The following is a 23036-nucleotide window of genomic DNA, read 5'->3' as shown; positions in this document are numbered from 1 at the left end:
CGCGGATTACTTAGCGGGTTTACCGAAGCTCCGGCTTGAAAAGCAGGAGTAGGAAAGGGTGTTTTTTTTTAAGTCAGTAGGAGCTGACGCTCCGGAGCTGCGGACAACCTAGCGGGTTTACCGGGGCTCCGGCTCGAAAGGCAGGAGAAGGAACGGGGTGGTTTTTAGTCAGTAAGAGTCTGACACTCCCTCTCGCCTCGCCCAAGGTGAGAAAAGTCATTGGATGATTTTCCCCCTCAAAAAAAAAGGGGGCTGACGCTCCCTCTCGCCTCGAGAAGTTATGGGATGACTTTCCCAACCAAAAAAACAGGCCCAAATGCTATGATACATAGTATACCGAGACTCTAGCTAGACCATTTTCCATGCTAACTAATAGGACCAAACTTATAAATCGAACTCAATTCATCACCGAACATCAACAATAGCGCCACAAACTAACAAGCAAAGGTAAACTATTAGAGGAAAATGTCAAAGGACTTCAAACCCACACAACAAACGTGTCAAAATCAGAATGGGACAGGTAAAGTTTCGGAAGATACAAGATTACATCCGCGACACCCTATATCATGAACTTGAAGGCTTTGTACCAGGTAACAAGCGTCTTCCGTGCGAAAAGGTCTCATAACATCTTGGCACTTGGCAGTGACAAACAAAAGGTCACTGACCGCGAATTTTCCCGACAGTCTCCGTTTAAGAAAAACAATATCTAAGGAACAAAGGGAACGTTCCCTAACACCCTTACTCGACACTATATCGTCTACTCCGACGTTTTGATAACCCGACCTCGAGCTCGAAATTAAGATGTCCAAGAAAGCGATTTAAGTTACTTGATAAAAGGAGATTTCCTTGTGTAATGAGATGGAAAAGCTTTAGAATAAATATAAGATACGCTATCTAATCTTCGTAACTTTGTAACAGAAAAAATAATGTTTTTGTACGACTATTTAAACATAGAAAGTCAATGGATGGAAAGGGTAGGTAGGTAATTTACTCTCAACACCATTTCGAAACCAAAACTCTCATCCCCCTAAAAACGACATTAAAGAACTCAGCATTTCCAAACTTGACAATCAACTTGAGCAAATTTACGCAGAGGCGAACGAAGGTAGACAAAAATATTTTAAAAGATAAAAGAACCATAAATCTGTCTCAATGTAGCAAACAAATTGGAGAGTGTACATAAACAAACAACTTCGTGGAAGCACTTCGAATTCGCAGAGGTACGGGGATCCATTACACTTCGTCCTGATAAAATAAGAGCAAGTTTGTTAAAGGTTTTTGACTGGATTCTCTTTGGCTACCAGCGCTACTCGCTACTCGGTACTCGTCTAAGTGAGTAATGTGATAACGCAAATTTTAAGTCTCAGTCGTCTTAGGAAATGGACGTTGATTGTGGAAAATTAAATTATTGAACTCTTTTATAGAACTCAGCCTAATAATAAGCTCTTTAAAATTATCGATTTTTTAGGTATAGGTACTTTTTTGAGTTAGTTACAAGTATTCATGGGGCTTTAAATAATCCATAGAAGAAAGAAATCTGGAGTAAACATAATCACTCTTAACCACGATGCGACAGTTACTAAATAATCACGAACCCATCTCTATCTGGTGTACTTTTAGCTCAATGCAAAATACAACCGAAAACAATCGAAGGATCGCGCTTAAAAACCAGGTTTATCATCATGAATCACAACTATTTTGATAGAATTGTCTTAAAATAATCCCCAATAAAAGCAGCGCCATGTTGAATTAACTTCTGCAGTGACAACGTTAGACACGTAAAGTCTTCCTCAGTCATTTCGTGTCGCGTCGCCTCGTTTCCCAGCAGGCGATGGCCAGGGACAGTTAACGCTATCCCTCTGTAAGTCGGAGTAACGACGTTTATTTCTGCCGACGACAGGCGAAGGGCGGTAATTGACTAAGTTAGTCCGTCGACCCTCCCTTATGACGGTACTTTGTGAGCTCAACTGCCGACAGTGACGAAATCTATTACGTACACGTTAATCTGACTTTTTTGTTTCACGATACTTTTCTACATTTTTTTACGATATTCTGTTCCATACGATCGACAATTGGCCAAATTAAGGAAATCGCTTTAGCGTCTACCCACACACATTCTTATTTTTCTTTATCTTCATTCACATTCAGAACATATGCCTTCAGGTAATCCTACATGTCTACACTTTGTTTAACAGCTTTTTACATAACTTTTCAGTCGCCACGCCACTTTGAAACTTCTCTAAAATATTCACGGGCCGTCCAAAAATAACTCCAAGTTATCCCGCTACAAATACAATTTATGAAAATTTTGAGGGTGGAAGTTATATTTTGATATCATTATTACCAAGTTGGAACGATACGCCCACACCTCCAATTTCAAAGAAAGGCCGGCTTTAATTTCGCCCGAGTGACGGTAATACTACTCGAATAAAATCGGTTCTCGAAATGATCGGGAAATTTTCGACAAATCGATTTTTCGACCGTAAACGTAGTCGAATTCATGAGTGTTATGAGTTTTTCATCACATATTCATGTTTATGCCAAACGGGTTCCAACTTTTTCGATACATTTACTCTGAGTGGAAACCCATTACGTTAATTTATCGCTGGACTACACAGAGAGCTTGTTTGTGTAGCGACAGGCCGCCTGCTGAAACGAATATTGAAAATTGTTTTTGAGAGAGCCCCGAGGAATTTGACAGCATTCTCATTTCAACTTTATACCTAAAATATAAAGGTCAATGACACATAATGTTATTGAGCTGCCGTAACAGTAGATCAATGAACTTCTTACATAAATCCTTGGCTTGTATGTACGTGATTGTAGCGTTTTAACAGAGCACAATACAACTACAATATTCTGTACATTAAAACTACAATATTTTCTACTTTAGTTACAATCTAACATCTTTCTTGGTCATATTTCAAGTAGAAACCCCAAGTTGTAACATTTTAGAAAGCCAAGTTTTACGATTTATATCACTCAGGCGTTGAATATTCTAAAGAAAGAGGGTAACCGAACACTGGGAAAGTCTAAACTAGGTGGGTTTAAACGAACACCTGGGGTTGCCAGCTACATTTTACCTGCCCACCGTAGTAATAGAATGTATTATCGCGAACGCCTCCCAGCTTGCTAAGACTTTAAGCCGTTTAGCCGAGACATTGAAATGAATAGGCTTAACATTGGATAGATTTAGAAATTTATTGAATTGGCGCCCAACGTGGGGCCTGAGAGACTCAGGCACGATTTAATGAAATCCTATCTTCGAAAGGATTGTAAATAAAGTATGGAAAGACTCCGTTTCGAATGTTTTATATTATGTAATGCACAGTGGGGTAGACATAGTAAATCTTCTACTCCCTACAGGGATATTCAATTATGATCACAAGACGGCGAATACTTGTGGATATCTCAATGAATATTTTATGTAATACGAGAATATACTTTATGGCCAGTAGTTCACGACTCAGGGGAAATCGTGGCTCGGTGACAACGCGGCATATTAAAAAAAGGTAAAGTTGAGGAGAACTCGTACTTTTTGAAAGCATTAAAAACTTAATGAAAGCAATTGAAAGAAAGGCGGGCAAATTGAGGAAACGCGATAATGTTCGTGCCTCAGGGACTTGTAATTGTGTTTGGGTGTGAACAAGGTTATTTTTAGTGAAGTTTGGCATTGTTTCTTTTTCTAAGAACAGGTGAAAATAAACTGGCTCGTAGGTTTATTTGTCCTCCATGTATCCTATATGGCGGACAATTTTAGGACGGGATCCCAAATATTTTTAGTTATAACTTTAATTGGAAAGAGATCATACGTATATCATAATTCCCATTACGATATACGTATACGTACGTATATAAAAATAGTAGTCATACAATATACTCGCCGCTCGTTAGTTATAACGAAGTTAGTTTCAATACTACAGTGTATTTGCACATTCATTAAAAATAACAGCTGTACAAACGTATTGGAAATAATAATTATCTAGAAAATACTCGTACATTTATATGTTACATAAGTCGATTATACAAGGTCTATATGAATAACTCTGACTAATATTGGAATTCAGATAAACTAGAAGATTTAATTAACTTTAGGGGAAAGACAAGAAAAATTACAAAAAAATATGTAGGTATTACGATTTCTAGCACACACACACACACACACAGTTCTAAAATAGCTTACAATAAAAAAAATCGAACCCCGAAAAAAAGACAGCCGAACAACGAGATAGTTAAATTAAATTTTCATCTTGATAAATCAAAAACAAACTTCATATAAAACAGTTGTAAAATCTATTTAAAGCATCGTTTGTTCTCAACTGCCTATAAATCAAGACTAAAATTCAACCCTCTCACACTGATTACTGTTTGCACTCCCAATTTCCCAACACACCCCCAAAGTTGTGCCCGATAGCAGTACACAGAGTATTTAATGGTATGCACCCGGGACTCGAACCAAACAATTTTACAAAGTGCTATTCGAAAGTCAACGGCGATAGTAAACACTATGACTTTACAGCATAGAGAGCTGTGAAAATGTGGAGGAAAAGTAACCTTTTTTAGTAAAAAATAGATTTTTTAAAGTCTCTTTCTGTACCTCTATAAAAAATCCATTAAGTAAAAACAGTTTTGAAATTACCGTGTATCAGGAAGTCGTAATTCATACTGTAGATTAAAAAAACACGCCACGACATTGAGCTACATGTTTAACCAACTAAAGTATTTTATTCAGTGCCTATTTTTATATTCACTCACAAACATTTTCATGAAGAAGTAGTGAGTTAAAATACTATTTTTATTAAACAAATGAAACTTGAAACGTGACCAATTCATTGAAACGACAAAACCAACTTTTAGAATCCAGTGGAACTGGACAAACATGCAGCCATTCCGTTCAGCCGGCGCGAAAATAAAACTAGGCGCCTTTTAGGTGCTAGAGCAAAATCGATTCTCTCTCCATCCCATCCATTATGTATCTGGGTCGTATATTCTCTAAATCTCCAAGTGCGCTCCACTCAACTTTAATACCACGGAGGTCCATTTAAAAACAAGGTCAGAAGTTAAATCATTTACCTTGTCCGCGGCTAAAAGCTATTCGTTCTGTCCTGTTCTGATAGCCTCCCACAAAAGCTGGTGCAATGAAGTGCGATGGACCAAAGCCAAATAAAAATTCAGTGGGGATAGATCCAATTTATGAATTTGAAACATCAAAAGGCAGGTCGGATCGCTTTGTTTCGAACGATATTGTTCGGGCAATTCCAATCTATCAAAGCCTAGAGTTCCACATTCAGCTCTAATTCTAAAGGTGCTAACCTTCAATCATCGTCGGCAAAGAACCTCGATCGATGGATTAATCTCCAATATAAACTTCAATAACAACTTTTATATTACTTTTGTATACCTTCAAAGTTCTCCGATAAAATGGAAATAGGCTCTAGAGACTCGTACATCTTGGTGGGCTTATTAGACCCTGCAATGCGTCACACGTAATCGATCATTGGACCTCTAATCCGAGGAAATAGATGGTGTGACTTATAATGGGTGCTCTTTGCTTGGATGCTCTGCCTTGCAAAGATCAATACCATTTCAGTAACAGCTTTGTGATTAATTAATTTAAACATAAGTACCTACAACACCATGACGTAGATAATAGCTAAATTGATTTAATTAAGGGTATGAGGGAAAGGGAAAGGGCGATGTCTCTCGATTAGACGTTAGAAGGGTTCGAAATTCTACTAAAAACAAAAAAGAAACTTAGAAGGAGTGAAAAAAGGACAGCAATAAAGTTAAGTTAAATGCTACCCTCAAGCTAGATAGTCCGTTAAAGATTAGAATTAGTTTTAGGACATGACATTTCTATCTAAAAAGTTTTAGAGATTTTCAAGTACCGCATTGCGTATAATCAAGATCGTTTAGTATTAGCCTACAAAAGTTTTGAAATTGCGAAACTACTATGACCCAATGGAAGCCTGTTGACGTCATATTTTCTGAAGGCCATATGGAAAAGATAAATTAGGAACTCAAAAGGGAGCAATTTATCTAGTATAGGAGTCAAGGAGTCACTCATGGCCAGAATTTTGCTCCTTAATGCGGAATAACTAAGAGTCTAAATCCTAAAGTAGTTCGTAGTTACTTCAGTATTGACTGATTTAACTTAACTGAATGTAAGTAAACTTCTAAGTACTACTATTTTCTTTTGTCAGATTTCTTTGTAAGTGTACTTAGATTTCTGGTCACTGATCAAAGGTTAAAGCGATTCTAATCTTCAAAAAATATTTCCACATCAAAGGATTTTCCAGGCAAACAAGTAGTGGGCGCAATGGAAATTTTATATTATTCTTTATTTTGGTCAGTCCTAAGACAAGGTCCAAAATAGGTCTTAAGAAGTAAAGGTAAATGTCAAGAGCCATATTTTTGTAACCTTAATCTTTAAGTCTTTTAGTTAAGGTCTCTTTTACATTTATTTCCATACAAAGAAGCGCATGATCTTATCCAATTTTTTTACTAAAAATAGCTGCCCCATTCCAGGGGTCAGCGACTTCAATTTAACATCAGTTAACTTCCCCGGTTAAGGCAAACGTCAAAGCACAGTTAAAATATTTGTTACGCCAAAAAAGTCCATAAAAAAACGATATAGGGTTCCTGACAAGGGTCGGAAAAGGTTCGCGTGATGCCGGCAAGGGGTACACACCACATGATGATATTGAACGTTACTCATTGGCTATCCTGCTACAAAATTGTAATAAGTAGAAAAAGCTACTAAACAGGAAGGTTCATTTCGGAAAATAGGGCATTAAAAATCAAAAAGTAGGGATCATGTTTTTCTCGTAAACTAAAAGAGTGAGCAAAGAACCACAAGAAGAGAGATTATATTTAGAAACTCCTATAAAGAAACTAACCTTTTCTGTATAAACAAAATGCATACATAATCTTGCAAACGGCCATAAAGGGAAAATGTTGAAAAAAATTAAGTTTTTCCTTCGCTGCCCTCTTATTTTTGCTACAATGGAAGGTAGTGGCCCTTCCAAAAATCACGTAGACTTAATAATAGGTTGCCGAGTCCCACTACAACCCTTTTGGATTCACACCTAAAGAAAGGTTAAGTATCTACAAAAGTATACACCGTACATACATAATGCTAGGTACCAAGCAATTTTGTCACATTATTGTCAATTCTATTGCTCAAGAAACAAAACGCGTTTTTCCATCTACAAAAAATTGCTATGACATCATCACCGCGCCGCCATATTGAAAACCGTTACACGTTCAAATCACGATTGTTCCAGAATGTTCGAGTGACGAATTTTCTCGAATATTTCAGCTGAATCAGTAAGTATATGGTGAAATACGTTAGGGAGTACAGGAATAACGTTACCTCGGGCATTGTGAATTGGTATGTAGATGCGGAACGACAATTTTATACGATATCCTTTGTGTTGTAAATATATCTGGAGAATTTCATATTTTATCATAGAGATGTTAGGTTTACTTTGAATGCTGGATGTGCTGAAGTAGCTTTATGTAAAAGGTTTCTCTATTCTATACACTCCATTTGAGTTTCAATACAGTACAGTTGGCTGTCTGCACACGTCCTTTAACATACGAAAAGAATTTCTTTAAAATTATAACAGAGATAATGAAACAACTGTTTAGTCTTGCTTAAAAGTAAATTGAAATACCAAAAGCTTTTATCGAAAATAATGTAATTAAAACTGTCGCTTAAAATTGTCTTAAAGACAAAATGAAAGTAGGACAACACCACTAAAAGCTTATTTACCGTCATTATTTAGTATATAGCCTGTAATGGTGAGTAGATAGCCATCATTATCCCTGAGGCACTCGGATACCTGATCAAACTCAATTACAGGGACCATTACTGGAAATGTCTCTGCTGAGTACCTTAGCTCTGCGGGGTGGTTGGTTGCTTGTATGGGAATTACATGACCCTTGTGGTCATCAAATTAAGTGACAAGGCTGATGAAATTGTTATTGCTTCAAAGAAGAATATGAAAAGTAACAGTGCTACAAATCAGTGTTACGCTATATTACAAATCATATATGGTATAAGCCAATAAACGAGCTGACAGATCACCTGATGATAAGTACATAATCGCAGCCGCCCGAACACACCAGAAGCGTTACAAATGCGTTGCCGACTTTTTGGGGGTTAGGAATTTAAGGGTTGTTAAGAAATCAGGGATTGGGGAGATAGGGAATGGAAGGTAATTAAATTGGGTCTCCGGTAACCTCACACACGTGAAACATAACACAAGCGTTGTTTCACGTCGGTTTTCTATGTGACCGTAGTTATCACTCCGCATGGCTCTCCCACACTTACAGGAATTGGAAGACTAATAATACAGTTTCGATGAAGGATAGAAAGAAAATTACCAGTTTCGATGAAACGACAGCTATTCAAGCGACCCAATCAATATAAAATCTATAAACAGCTCCATTTTCGGAACCAAGAACGTAATACTCGTAAAGTAACTGAGCACTCTATATTGAAAATCATAACTGAAAATAGAAATATCATTTTGGAAAACTTATAAAATTCTGAAAGGACAAAGGACAGTTCTAGGAATCAGATTCGTATCGTTACCGTCGAGTCTTTTCGTGAAAAACGATGCCTTTTGTCCGTTGAATATGAAAATGAAACAATATTCCGTTGTGAATGAAAGCCTCCGGATAAAATCCGATAGGAGCTTTAAGGCTTTTGCGGTGACGTCAACGGCGTTTCACTTTCAGTCCTGATTTCGGTATTGTAATTGTATTACTGAAACGAAACTGGATTTTTTTTTTTACTGGATGGTGGGTGATTTTATTTATTACTCCAAGTAAAAATAGGTACATTTTGAAAATATCTTATTGATTTTCTACTCTATTCAAAAAGCAACTTCATTATTAGATCCTTATAATCCACTTTTGTAAAGCCTTTATCCTCAACTCAAATCTACAATACACCATAATCTCTGAGGACAACGCCTCCAGCACCAAGTCAAACAGAACACAAAAAACGGTGACTTTCGAGAATCGTTCCAATATTTAACGAGTCACCTTTTGTCTCGCCATCTTTGTCTATCCGTCTGTCACAAAGCTAGAAGGGGTACAAAGACCCCTTGCGTCATACCCGCATTATGCCTCGCCCTAATTCTCCCAGACCTGGCTCTACGCCAAATAACACACTCATGAGGCTTTCCAACTGCTCAGGAATTCACACTGTCTCAGTTTCCACTTCAGAGAAATCGAACCCTGTGTTTTGCAGTGTCAACTGTACAACTTGTAAAAGTTTTGTGAAAAATGCTCTTGTTTTCGGGAAATGCATTAAGTTAATGACTTGGAATTGTGAACTCGGTTGAACATTTACTGCTCTGGACTAAACTGCTTTAGTTTCTATAGGTATTACAATTCTATCGGTGTCTCTTGAACTGAATTGCAATATCGTTTGTTCTGTTTCCAACATGGATGGTAATGAATAAATTATTATTCTAGTCTGTTTCTCCGTTTTATATAGAAAGTCTGCCAATGCAACGTTACCTCTCACTAATAGAGCAAATAGGTAGGTACTTCCATCTACTCACAAGAAATTGATTGAATTACGAGTCTAATTTCTGGTTGCTTTGTTAATTTAGCTAGTTAAAAGAAAGATGAAGGTCGTACATTGAATTTCCGTTTCAGTTCAAGAAAAAACATCGTTAAGTTTTTCAACAAAACCAAAACTTTTCAATATCTCTCCCAAAAACTTAACAAACGTAACCTAAACTAGGAACCATGACGAATTTAATTTGTGAAACAGAACAGTTCGAGAACATTCCATAAATTTCTCAATCTTGAAACCGCCACAAAAAACCTCCACGCAATCTGATATCCGATAACTCATTTCTGGCGGTTAGAAGTAATCCAAAAGTTTTTATCTTTCGACGCACTCGTCTGAACCATCCGAGCCGCAGTTTTGTTCACGGTAATGACTTTCTTATCTAAGTTAATTAATGGACGGCTTTCAGAGAGTTTCATCAACTCTTCTAGTTTGTCTTCGAGACCGAACATCATTAACTGCTAAGAACTTTTATTACTTCTGGGCATTGCTGCTAGAACTAATTATTTTCTAGCAAAGACATAATTGTTGTTATCAATACTACATCGGGTGTCATTAACTTTAGTTTTGATGAACGGTTGACTTACTTTTTGGTAGCTAAGTGTGGGAGAGCCATGCTTCGGCACGAATGGGTCGGCTCGACGTGATACCATGACCTCATAGAAAGCCGACGTGAATCAACGCTTGAGTTGTGTTTCCTTGTATGAGTGAGGTTACCAGAAACCCAATTACCTCCCCTTCTCTATCTTCTCAATTTCCTCAATCCCCGAATTTCCAACAACCCTGCAATTCCTAACCCCAAAAGATATTCAGCGTAACGTATCAGGTGTTACGGGTGTCCATGGGCTGCGGTGATTGCTCACCATCCATACCCTAAAAAAGCCTGTAGTTAAAGCTTAAACTAGATCCGTTCGAACTTTATACCAACCAGGTGGATTACAATCTTAAATTCTGTCTCGGTCCTATGCACAAGCTTTCAGTACAAACCACTGACCACAACCCATAGCAATGAAAACCCAAAAATATACCCGCAAAATCCATAAGAATCAATATTTCCATAACTCTATATAACTTTAAACCCAAAGCACGAATCGACGAAGCTTACAAAGAAACATTATGAAATATACAAGTTGGAATAACTACAATAATGGTAATATACCAAGTTGAACAATATTTTAAGTTAGATTAAACCGAGCGGATGGAAGAACTGTTCTATAGCTGAACCAGTGGAGTGGAAACCCAACTCATTGTAACTAAGTGTTGCAGCTGATTGTGTTCAGAAACTCAGTTTATATCCGTTCGTGATGTTGGAATTTAACTTGCTTCGTCTCTACGTATTTTAAAATATATGGTAGTTGCATATGATAAAGAGATTTCATGTCACACGTTTTAAAAATTAGTTTGGGAATGCAGAAATAGTTGCATAGGCTATTATTAATTAAATGAATGTGGACTATTAAACACCAAGAAACCACGTAACCCTTGTATAAGTTTTAAAGAAAATGATGCATCCATACTACAAGAGAACATCTCAGAACAATGATGACGCATCAATACTACAAGAGAACATGTCATGTTAGAACATGTCCCTATTAAATAATCCAAGAGGAAACTAGACTCGTAACTGTCCAGACAACTGCATATAAGTAGAAAGCAGTTGCCAATCGACAATCCATTGGCATAAGTAAGTTCTAAGACAAGGCTGCCAAAAACCTAATACGTATAGTACTATGCCAAATGTCTGTAACTTGGCCAAATACAGGCATAAATAAAAATAATGTGTCTGTTCCCAGAAATTCTATAGCAACCAATTTACATTTTATTAAAGCAAAAATTGCTACATCTATTAATCTTGTCAGAGAGTGTCTAGCCTAAAAAACGCCTGAACAAACGCGAATGGATTTACGCAGTACGTCAAGACTTATTGTGCGACTATTGTACACTGGTTTCATTGTCATAATAATATAAAGGACGGTGTAATTGACATTCGTTATCTTCACGGTAACGAACTGTGGTAACGACAAAACAACGCTTTGTTCTACCCACCGTTTATTTGCCTGAAACAATTATACCGTATAACTAGTTGTTACTGGCATGTCCTACTAAATTGAAATATAATTATGAGACGGAAAGTTCGAGCCAAACGTAGAATATTACCATTCATGGAATTTCTTCAGTAGTCAAATAAAATATAACAGCCCTTTACTGAAGGACCATTTGGCCAAAAGCCTCGAATAAAACGTAACGTTACCAGTGACCCGACCTCAATGACGCCATTAATGAACGCATAGCAACGTGCTCGCGACAATTCAGTAATCTATCGAGAGCAGAGCAATCAACCCGGTTTACTTAGGCAAACAGCCCGTGAACCCATAATCGCACCCTGGGGGACACCATCACGGACTGTATACTCATACAACTGTATGTAAATAACACTGGGATTTGGTTTAAGCAGAGATTGGTTATGGTTATATTCGAGGGTTAGTGCGAACAATCGTTTAAATTGTAATGAACCCATACGGGTTGATAACATAATAGTATCGTTTTCAACGACGTATAGCGCAAACAATGACATATAAAATGATTAATTAAACTGTTAACAATAGTCGCCACTCCATTTATAAGTACATTGCGTTTGAAGATCGATACTCTTGACAACAGAACAATAGAATACAGTAAGAAACTCATCCTGCAAATAAACATTTTGAAGGTAATTTATGATTTGTCTAAGGCATTCGATACGTGTATTTTATTTCTTTGATGATGATTTCAAAATTGGTCACAACGGTTCATAACAATAAGGTATAAATTCCCGTGTATGTTTAAGCTAGCTACTTACATTTTCCTCGACGGTCTTCTTGATCTTGGCGCTGGCCTCGCTCACTTTAGCTCCGGCTTTGTTCACGGCGGAGTACAAGAAGTTGCCCAGGGACTTGGCTCCGGCAACCGCCTTGGTTGTCACTGTCAAATTGGGACACGTTGAAGATAGATTTGGATATTGTTAGGTATTAGTGTTATGAAGGGATTGGAACTTTTAGAGTACTATTTCTTTTGGCATACCTACTTGATTCCGTTTTATTGATATAAAACATATTTAGAGGGCCTTGTAAATGGAGATATTAAAAATTATCTTAGTGGACGTCTTATCGTGGTGTTTTGATGTCCAGTAAAATATTAAAATAGTACCTTGCAAGCTTCTTTTAAGAGATTTTAAATTAAAATCACTTTAATCATGCTGAATTTAATTTTCTTAAGAAGCTTTTCTTGGTAACATTCAGAACAACACTACCAAGAAACGTGAAACAGAGATTTTTTCGGAAAAACAATAAAACAAAACAAAACCAGTAAAATAAAACGTTAAAAGAAAAACAAACAACTAGTCCCACCGTTTCCCACGACAGTACGTTTCACGGAAAAGCTAGGAATTTTTTAAACTCGCCACAATAGGCGTAAATCGCACGACCAATTTGAGCTTCGCATTTTTATCACTTTATTCCACGCGAAAAACCCGTACAATAGTCTGACACGGAAATGTTTTAACCAGAAACCGCAAAGCAATTTGGGAAACCGTAAAACCAGTTCAATGCAAAAGAAAAATAAAAGAAAACAAAATTACTAACACTCTTGCATATCAGGAACTTCAATAGCATCAACTGTAAACAGTTTTCTACTCTGGCCACCTGAAATTGGGAAATAAAACGAAAAAAATAGCAAAACTACAAACAAAAAAAAAAATAATAAAACAAAAATCAATTAATGTAGTTATAAGTTCACGAAACAAAAATACAAGGCTTGTTGATTTTCCGAGTCGAACACGAGCAATTGATCTTTAATCAGAATCTGCGAAGGATGTGTAAAGATAAGCTTCTAAGTAAATGTATTTTTATCGTGCTCCAAAAATACATAGTACCTAATATCACAAATAGAGAGCTAGCTTTTAGTAAAATAATAATTTCTATCTTTAACATCTTTCTTGATTCAATACAAAATTTCATTATAATTGTGAGTATATGGAGCATAAAGCATGTTGGTTGCTAGCGTTTAATATCTTTATCGTACTTAGAGATGAACTTAATGCACGAATTTCCATTCACTTTATGGTAGTTAATAGATAACTATATACTTGGATCTTCTACATTAGGGACGCCTGTAAACTCTTTATCCTATATCTATCTACTATCTACATGTATCTAGCTAAGCTGGTTACTTACCGTTTCCGACGCCTCCAGGCTGCTCCTCAGTGGGGGTGCCGCCAGTGGAAGCTGGCCTGCTGTCCGCTCCACCAGTGGCGCTGCGTCCAATCACATCAAGTTAACGATATAACTATTACTACTTGGTCCTCCTAAGAAATGAGTTAATAAGGAACTTTGGAATGGGAAAGAGGAACCTAACAAAACCTATCAGATTTTTGATACAGCTATATTTACTGCAAAGTGACTTCATGTCAGTGTTTATAAAGTATTCTCTACCTTAATCACATCGGGCTAAGAATTAAAACGGACTATAAAATGTAGCACCATTTCAATGTAACTGAACTATTTCTATGAATCAAGAAAATGGTGCAATGTTTCTTCGTAGTCACAATTAATGTAATTACTAAAGGTAAGAAATTCCTAATAAAAAGCATTAGTTAGTTACGTTACAGAGAAATGAGCACCTAGTCTGAATCCAGAGTTGCGTGGAAAATCAATAAGAGTAATATATTCAGGGCCTCGCTCGATATATTTGCGACCTCGATCTGCAGGCTAAGCGCAAACTTGAAGCGAATGATCCGTATATTGGCCCCTGACATTTACGTAATACGTAATACCCTCCCGGTAGAGGCCGATGGTTTTTACCTCATTTATCGCATGAATGAGACATATCTCTCGGGAGATATAACGCCAGAACATAATTTTTCTAGATCAAATTATTGAAAACGGACGAATAAATAGCGACCTAGTTACTAATTTATTATTGAATCTTACGACTCTACGAGGAAATGGACACCCACGTTTGTATCAATTTAGAACAATACCTTTTCTTCATTAAAGGCTCTTTTCTATTCATTTATAATCTAACTAAACAATAAGAAATATTTTAATAAATTGAATAGTATTTTTATAACGTAACTAAATCTTTCGTCACGTCATCGATCGATACACGCGTATTAAATATTTTACATCTGAGAAATGGAAATAAAAACGGCTTAACTAATGCGCAGTAAACTCCTTATCTAAAACTAGAGAGAGGTTTGTAACAGTCTAGCCAAATTCGCATACAGTGAAAGAAACGACAACCGAAGTAAATTTTTCGCGAAAGATTCCACGACCGAAGTGACTTTATCGCGAAAAATTCCTTTATATGCGAATCTGGCTAGAAAAAATAGAGATTATTTAAAAACAGTAGGTACACTAAAAGAATGCACAACAACAATGAGAAATTAAAAATGGGGTTTGAGCAGAATAAATGAGTAGTTGTATAGTTTGCAAGTGCAACTACAAAAATATGTTCAAATCTGTGTGTTTGTCTTCTAATATATTTCTAAAAATCAATTCACTTCATGAAGTAACTGTCCCTAAATTTATAATTTAAGAACTCTGCTAAAAACTGAAACTTGATGTATTTGTAATGCCATTGTCATGATGTCATGAAACCAATAAAATGGTTGAATTCTTACAATATTCAAGACATTAAATGAGTAACTTCGAAAAATAAATTTTATGTGTATTTTTTTTTTTGTGAGATGTGCCGAAAAGCCATGAAAATAAATTAGTGATTAAAATAAGCAAAGCAAATTTGTTTATAGTACAATTTTGACGTGCCATATCAAAGCATCAGTGTCGTAGAGAGGCTTAAACAGAATGATACAATTTTGTGTTGCAATAACTTGTAAAATTATTAAATTATAATTGAATATTAGGGTTGGTGTATTGTAACTGATAAAACTATATTCTAATCAAGATTATTATTTATTATATCTTATCATTTTACCTACTAGCTTTTTAGCTACCTTATGGTGTTCTGATAACCCATTCTAACTCTATGAAGTGGCATTTAATATTATCTATTATTTAATAAAATTGCCAGTGTATATTAAAAATTCTTTCTGCCCCTTTTGCAATTTTTTCTTTCTCTATAAACATTGTAACTTCCAAATTTAAAAATTATTGACCAGAAACAATACACCAACACGAGAAAAAGAAAAAGCGTAACAAAACTTGGTTCCAACTCATTACATCCGCCAACCCCTCGTACCTATTATACCTAGAATTATCATCATCATCTTTGCCCTCAGGTCTTGGTTCCACTGCCTCTGCTGGTTCCACTGGGGCAGGCTCAGGTTCCGCTGGAGCTGGCTCATTTTTTCTTAGACCAGGAATTGGGATTCCAGAGCCAAGCCAGCCAGTCATCTGTGACTTGACATTGGTAATTAGGTCCAGCTTACTGCCTCCTTTTGTGGGACTGTGAAAAATAAAATATTTTAAATATGGAATTAGGTTCTTTTTTATTTTAATGAATTGTTGCCAGTTATTTTCTTCATTACTGATTCATTTTTGTCTAACACTCAATCTAGTCTTCAATAAAGTCTATTATTACATAATACCAAACCTTATAATTCCTGACCATTCATTTTTGTGCCCTAGTTACTAAATTAAAATATTTTTCCTAACATAGTTTCATTAAAACCAAGAATTCAAAGCAGCTCACTTATTTCAAAGGGAATCCAAATGCCCAAGTACTTGACCTAGATAAACCTCATTGTTTCTAAAAATCAATAATTTACGAAAACCAACAATTTTGCATAAACTAATTAAATTCTCGTCGTTGGAAGACTGCGCAACATTGAAAACTAATCAGAAATCAGTTTGGGACTGTCTATACACTTGGAAACACTTTCAATATAAAATGTAACAAGTTTTAAGTCAATGACTAATGTAAATTAAACTAGGTGTTACGGAACAAATTAATCGATGCATTCCACAAGATAAAATCAAGGTAAAGAGAATGTAAACAAAAGAATTCCATTACCTTAACTTTTCGCCTTCCGCCGCCGCTGCGGAGGCTTCCCCAGTCGCTTCCTTCGTTGGGGTTGGGACTTCCTCATCTTGGGGCTCGCCCTTAGCAGCTCCCATCCACGAACTGACCTGATTAGTGAGTCCTGAAAACATTTTCACTGGCACTAGCTAATGCAACAACTACACAACACAATCACTCAGCGATTTCACTACGCTGCGACAGTTTCGCACATGACCCGCGACACGGACGGTCTGCTATGCGGCTGTAGAAAGCGTGATCAGCTGAAAAACTAAATGGAAAACCACGATCGACCAGGGAAATTGAGGAAGAGTCCACTGCGCATGAAAACTTGCGCTCCTGCGCTATTTACGCTTTGTACATGTATTCACACGAAGCAACGAATTTTGTGATGGTAATCAGATACGTAGTGCCTTGACATACGGAACAAAATAGCGTGAATATTTTGGAACATATGATATTGACTTGGGTGCGGTACGGTTTACGTCAAAAATATGTCAAAGCATAGACTGTCGTTTCCGTTTACTCCATTTAGCTTACAACAGGGCATTACCTAAAACAAAAGGAAATTATAGTTTCTAGTCTATAAAATTACTTTCTTGTAATATTGAAATCATGTTGTACTTTCAGTCCATAAATTGTTACAATAATAAATACTAATAGTGATTTCAGTCGATATGATATTGACGTGTTGAAAAGAATATAAAGTCAAATGTTACGTTTTTTAAACAAATTCTTACTATAAATTATGTTCCGTACATTAATATTTAATAACACTTAAAAAATATATAAATTGCTAGTTTTATTGACGATTTCCTGCCTTAAAACGAGTATGATATACAAACTCCAATATACACAAACGTGAAACGAAACGCAGCGTATCATCTGTGCAGTCTGTATTGAAAATTGGCAAATTAAAAAAAAACTTGACATTTTCTGATTTGATTCACAATTTTTGTTTGCAGTGAATTTTTACAACAATCTCTGTGTTTTTCTAAACAAATGTAGGAATCCGTAGTCCCGGAGACTTTAAATTACGGTAGTACCTCGATTAAGACGTCAGGGTGTGCAAAATTTCATCATGACAGAAACACGAAAATTACAACTTCACCTTGGGAAATGTATAGAAGATTTGGACAAATTACACAATGTACCAGATTTGAAGTCAAAAAGAGCTAATTTGTAAGTATTCCCAGCCTTTTCCAATAAGAAATCTTATTAGAACACTGAAAAATGTATTAAAACGGTAACTTTTGTTGTAGGTTATGCAAAACAGCTCTAAAATTATTTGAAAGTGCTGAAGAGTCCCGTGAGAAGGGAGATGAGGAGTACTCTTATGTTTATTACATGAAATACCTCCGGGTGATAGCTTACATCAGCAAGGACAAGGAGTATCAGAAGGACAAGACTTATTACAACAACATGTTGGGCCCTAAGAACCCGAACAAGGCTATAGACCAAGCTGAAAAACTTAAAAACAGCCTCATAGACAGGTAAAACTTAGTACTACTATTTATGATAAGAATTGTTGTCATTACTCTACTGTATGTACAGAATTCACATAGGACATCTCTTATCAACAAAAGATAAGCACTGAGTCACAAAGTAAATAATATTTGGTTTTATTTTTTAACAGACTGCCAAAGTTAGTGGTTGTTTTACAAAATGGTGGATTTTATTTACAGTGAATTTGGTTTAGTGGACCCTCTTTTATTTAGTCATCTTGTTATATTTTTTTATTTGAAATGGTAACTAATTTTGTTGTGATACTTCTAATAAGATAGCTGTTTTTGTTAAATAAATTAATGCTTTAAGTAAATATTTATATGAACTAATATGAAGTGAAGATTAATTTTAAATTTTATTGAAGTAAAAGAAATGCTAAAAACAATGAAAATATAGTTTCAATAGGTTGTAACTGATACTTTCATTATTTATTTAATCTTTAATGTACACAATACAATTAAATAGTGATACATAAGGTGAACTTAATTCTGTATGGCATTTTCAATTATGTCAACACATAAGTAAAATCTAATAAGATTCATATTAGAAACTTCCTAGCCATATACAAAAATACCTACTGCTTAAAAATAAAAACATGTGACTATTGTAAACATTACAGGTATCAGCAAGAACAGAAGGAGAAGCGACTGAATGATATAAAAGAGAATGAGCTTATAAAACAGAAGATAGATGAGAACAGAAAGAAAATGGCCGAGGCTGCTCCCGTTATAGAACCACCACAGCCACTCGGATTACCAGGTAAGATGTTCTTCCAAGAATAATCTTTTTATATTAACCATCAGATGGGATTTGGTAAAATTCTGTAATAGGTTTAGGTTTAGAATGTTTTAAATTCTCATGAAGAATCAAATACATAATTTGCTTACTGAGAAACAATGTTTGACATAAAAGCAATTGACAAAAAGTGATAATTATGTAAATGTATGCATGACATATTGCATGTAAATATTAGGTACATACATTACATATTTAAATTATACTTAATTGTTTTTTTTTAGTTGTAACTGCATTCTAAGGAATTTTATTACATAGTTCATCCAGTGATTACAAGTGAAACAACCAACTATGTAGGCTTTACATGAGTTCTACTGTGCAAAGTATTAAGATAACATCATGTGTGGTCAGTGTTGAGATGGCAACTAAATTGCTAATACATTTAATAAAAAATTAATGTTTGAATGTATGTTGTGTAAGAAAATTTAACAAATAGGGATTAAAATTTGGTAGAGTGATGTGGATGTGTTCTACACATATAATGTCAGATATTTTGCCAAAGTATAAATTCTTCTTTTACCATTAGTATTTTGTATATGTCAGGCCTTTGTTCAGCAGTGGATGTGTCTCGGCTGATGATGATGATATGTGAGGCAAAACACAAACATGTGACATATAACAACTACCTATGAACACTATCCTTTGTTATCAGACATGCATGAGCAGTTTCTGTGAATCACCATACTCGGCTAATGTCAAAATCATTGATAAAATGATAAACAAAATAGTGATAAATATTAATTGATAATATGTTTGATAATCATTATGATTCATAATATGTATATGTAAGAAAGAACTATTAGATTAGAATGATTAGGTATGTATTAAAGATTGTCCACAGGTTATTGTACTTTTTATGGTATATGGACACCTGAAACACCAGAGGCATTACAAGTGCATTGCCAGCCTTTTGGGGGTTAGGAATTTAAGGGTTGTTGGGGACTCGGGAATTGGAAATATGGCAAAGGGGGGCTAATTGGGCCTGCAGTAACCCCACTTACACAACGCAAGTGTTGTATCACGTCGGTTTTATCTGAGGCTGTGGTATCAGTCCTTGTCGAGCCGGCCTATATGTGCTGAAGCATGACTCTCCCACACTTTCCATTAACAAATAAGCTTAGCAACAAATATTTAGATATCAATTGCACAATGTATTGCAGATTTGTTGTCAGTATGGGGACAAGTACATACAATACACTCATAGTTGCATTAAAAATGTTCATGAACTGATAATTAAAATACATTTGAATCTCTTCCAGGACCGGATGAAGTGACCATCAAGAGTGAGATGTTGTACTCCATCCTCAAGAACGGCCGGATTAAGGTGATGATCCTGGATGCGAGGCCAGGGAAAGATTACATCGAGTCACATATTAACTACCCTGCCTGCATCAGTGTGCCTGAGGAATGCATCTCCCCTGGGTAAGATTCTAAGCTTTAAGCCAATGTTAAACTTTTTGATACATAAGTGAGCAGTGGAAAGCCATTACTAGGGTGTGTTTTTACTTCAGATCATAACATAACTTCACGCTTTTTAAGTATATGACGCTTAAGGCAGAGAAGCTGCTAATAAGCTATACAATATAGCACACACTTTTCCTCAATTATGTTATAGTTCCATGTAATAGGAGGATGGTTGTCATATAATGGGCCCAATGGAAAAATACTGGTTGCAGGGACCAACAAGACAGTTCAAAATTCTCAACATTACATGTCTGTAGTATGTAGTTATGTTGATTTGGTATATGCTTTGTTTTATTTAGTACAATAATCAATGTAATTTCCAGGCAATCAGCGAACGTACTAGAACAGAACCTGCCGCCCGCGTCGCGGCCCGTGTGGGCCGAGCGCGCCAACATGGAGCTCATCGTCATGCTCGACTGGAACAGCACCGCCGTCATACCCGGGAAGACTCTACACCTGCTCAAGACTACGCTCCTCAAGGTATACTGTTTTATCATTGAGCTTCTTTACATTAGGGAGATTTTACTGCATACACAGTCCAAGACTGTTCTCTAATTGAGTGAGAACTTGAAATATAAAATTTTTACTCAACATTTCCTGTGCTTCGTAATTTTTAGTTAACTTAGTTCATTGACTTCTTTCAAGGACTTTTTACTTATTGTTCCACTTAATTGTGTTGTGACACAAGTCCCATTAGAAAGGCTACGTATAATAGGGCTCCTTCTCCTTCGTTTGCCACTAAAATCTTACGATTTTAGTGCACGGTGTATGCATTGTTGATGGTAAGTGGTGTTGTTCCAGTGGGACGTGAAGGTCCAGTACAGCCGCGCGCCGCTGGCGCTGCAGGCGGGCTACGAGGACTGGCTGCTCAAGTACCCCGCCGCCACCACCAACCCGCAGGCCGTGCCGCCGCGCCAGGACGACTTCATGGACGACATGCTCGGTAACGCATATACCATACACTCATTACTTTATGCAACTTCTATTGAACAAGTCTCACAGAACACCGGCGTGAAACGGTGACGTAACATTACTGCGTTTCGACTAACAAGTAGATTCTAGATAACTAACTTGTTTAAGCAAGTACCTTCTACTTACAAATAAATTAACGTAGCTATAGATAATCATACATACAGTCCACTTAAACTACCTGTCAAGTACATGTCAGTTGTGAATAAATCTTCGCGACAATCACACGTCTATTTTTTCAAAAAAACCCTGCTAAACCAAACACAACCTTAACGCCACAAACATATGGTCCTTCGAGCCGGATTCAAGTGATCGGCCGACCCAGGTGCGAGCGATCGCCGTGAGTGAGAACAATAACATTCCTAAGCGATAAGGATTTTTTCTGAGAAGTGGTTTAGAAACTAATTAGTGAATTCAAATAAATAGACTTTAATACGTGTTACGAACTTAGAAAACGCATAATTACGGTGAACTTTCCTGCTTAGTGAGATAATTTGTGTTTCTTGTGAAGCGGCACAAATATACAACGATGGAGGATATGATTATGTATCAAAATGAGCTTCTAGAAAACTTAAGGAAGACTGAAAAAAACTATAAGAAATCGCCGAAAGACAGAATTAAACGACCTTTAGAAACAAGGTTGGACTTATTAGAGGAACTATGGAAGGAGTTTAAGGAGGGTCACAAGTGTATCATTATAAAAATGGCTGACGAGGAAAGACAAGACCCTTACTTTGAGCAAGATATTTATGAGGTATTTGAAGAAATATACATAAACTATAAATCAGCATTAAAAGAAGCTCTTCAGCCTTTTTTAGAAGAATCAAAATTTCAACCTGCTTTATCTCAATCCTCTTCAATAAACGACGTGCAAGATTTTAAGAATCGAGGAATAAGGTTGCCTAATATACAAATACCGACATTCACGGGAAAGTACGAGGAGTGGCAACCATTCTACGACCTGTTCCGGACTCTAATTCACGATAATGAACATCTATCACGTGTACAGAAGCTGCATTACCTAAAAAGCAACTTATCTGGAGAACCTGAGGCACTGTTACGTAACTTCTCCATAACAGATGCAAATTATGATGAGGCCTGGAATCAATTAATAAAACGTTACAATAATACGAGGTTCAACTGCAACGCAATTATGAAGATATTGTTTACGCAAAAACCTGTGCAGTCGGAATCGGCTAGTTTAATTAAACAACTAGTGGACACAACTGCGACATGTTTAAAGGCGTTGAAGAACATGGGTTTGCAGACTGATACCTGGGATATGGTAACTACCTACTTAGTTGTGTCGAAGTTAGATTCTGAATCTATAAAGTTATGGGAACAACAAATTAGTGCAACATGTAATAACGACATACCCACATGGTCAGAATTAAGAGAATTTTTAGAAGCCAGGTTCAGAGCTTTAGAAATGATAGAAAGTACTAAAGTTAAAACAGTGCAACCCAAAGTAATAGCTAAACCTAAGGTTTTCCATTCAAACGTAACCAGCAGCGACGGAAAAAGGCCCGAAACAAAATGTGCGTTGTGTAGTGGTGACCATTACATTTACTCCTGCAAAAAGTTTGGAAATAAGTCTCCAAATGAACGACAAGAGTTTGTACAGACGAACAAGTTATGCTTCAATTGCTTGGCGCCTACACACTCCGTGAGCAAGTGTCGTCAGTCAACG

General features: G+C 36.4%; 2 protein-coding genes across 16 annotated transcripts in view; one reads left to right on the top strand and one right to left on the bottom strand.

Moving 5' to 3' along the window:
- Positions 1–16993, bottom strand: part of LOC118277781 (synapse-associated protein of 47 kDa) — a 73927-nt gene extending 56934 nt beyond the window's left edge. For 2 of the 12 annotated variants that reach the window (XM_035596687.2, XM_035596694.2), the window contains exons 1-5: positions 16607–16992; positions 15833–16039; positions 13807–13886; positions 13216–13275; positions 12435–12556 (exon numbers count right to left, since the gene is read on the bottom strand). In XM_035596687.2, the coding sequence (XP_035452580.1) occupies positions 12435–12556; positions 13216–13275; positions 13807–13886; positions 15833–16039; positions 16607–16746 (609 nt within the window). In that variant the 5' untranslated portion in view covers positions 16747–16992. Of the gene's footprint in view, positions 1–12434; positions 12557–13215; positions 13276–13806; positions 13887–15832; positions 16040–16606 lie in introns of all 12 variants that reach the window. The other 10 variants (XM_035596693.2, XM_035596689.2, XM_035596688.2 and 7 more) reach the window with 10 other exon arrangements.
- Positions 16994–17498: 505 nt separating this feature from the next.
- LOC118277891 (ubiquitin carboxyl-terminal hydrolase 8) overlaps positions 17499–23036 on the top strand; it is a 37336-nt gene continuing 31798 nt past the window's right edge. Inside the window, exons 1-6 of one of the 4 annotated variants that reach the window (XM_050700086.1) lie at positions 17499–17794; positions 17875–18105; positions 18738–18877; positions 20173–20335; positions 20701–20857; positions 21179–21320. In XM_050700086.1, the coding sequence (XP_050556043.1) occupies positions 17694–17794; positions 17875–18105; positions 18738–18877; positions 20173–20335; positions 20701–20857; positions 21179–21320 (934 nt within the window). In that variant the 5' untranslated portion in view covers positions 17499–17693. Of the gene's footprint in view, positions 17795–17874; positions 18106–18207; positions 18361–18737; positions 18878–20172; positions 20336–20700; positions 20858–21178; positions 21321–23036 lie in introns of those variants that run through there. The other 3 variants (XM_050700087.1, XM_035596895.2, XM_050700088.1) reach the window with 3 other exon arrangements.

Source organism: Spodoptera frugiperda, chromosome 18, assembly GCF_023101765.2.
Source record: "Spodoptera frugiperda isolate SF20-4 chromosome 18, AGI-APGP_CSIRO_Sfru_2.0, whole genome shotgun sequence".
In the NCBI taxonomy this organism is placed as follows: domain Eukaryota; kingdom Metazoa; phylum Arthropoda; class Insecta; order Lepidoptera; family Noctuidae; genus Spodoptera; species Spodoptera frugiperda.
The sequence above is the reverse complement of the archived record's forward strand: the minus strand, read 5'-3'. Positions and strand labels throughout refer to the sequence as shown.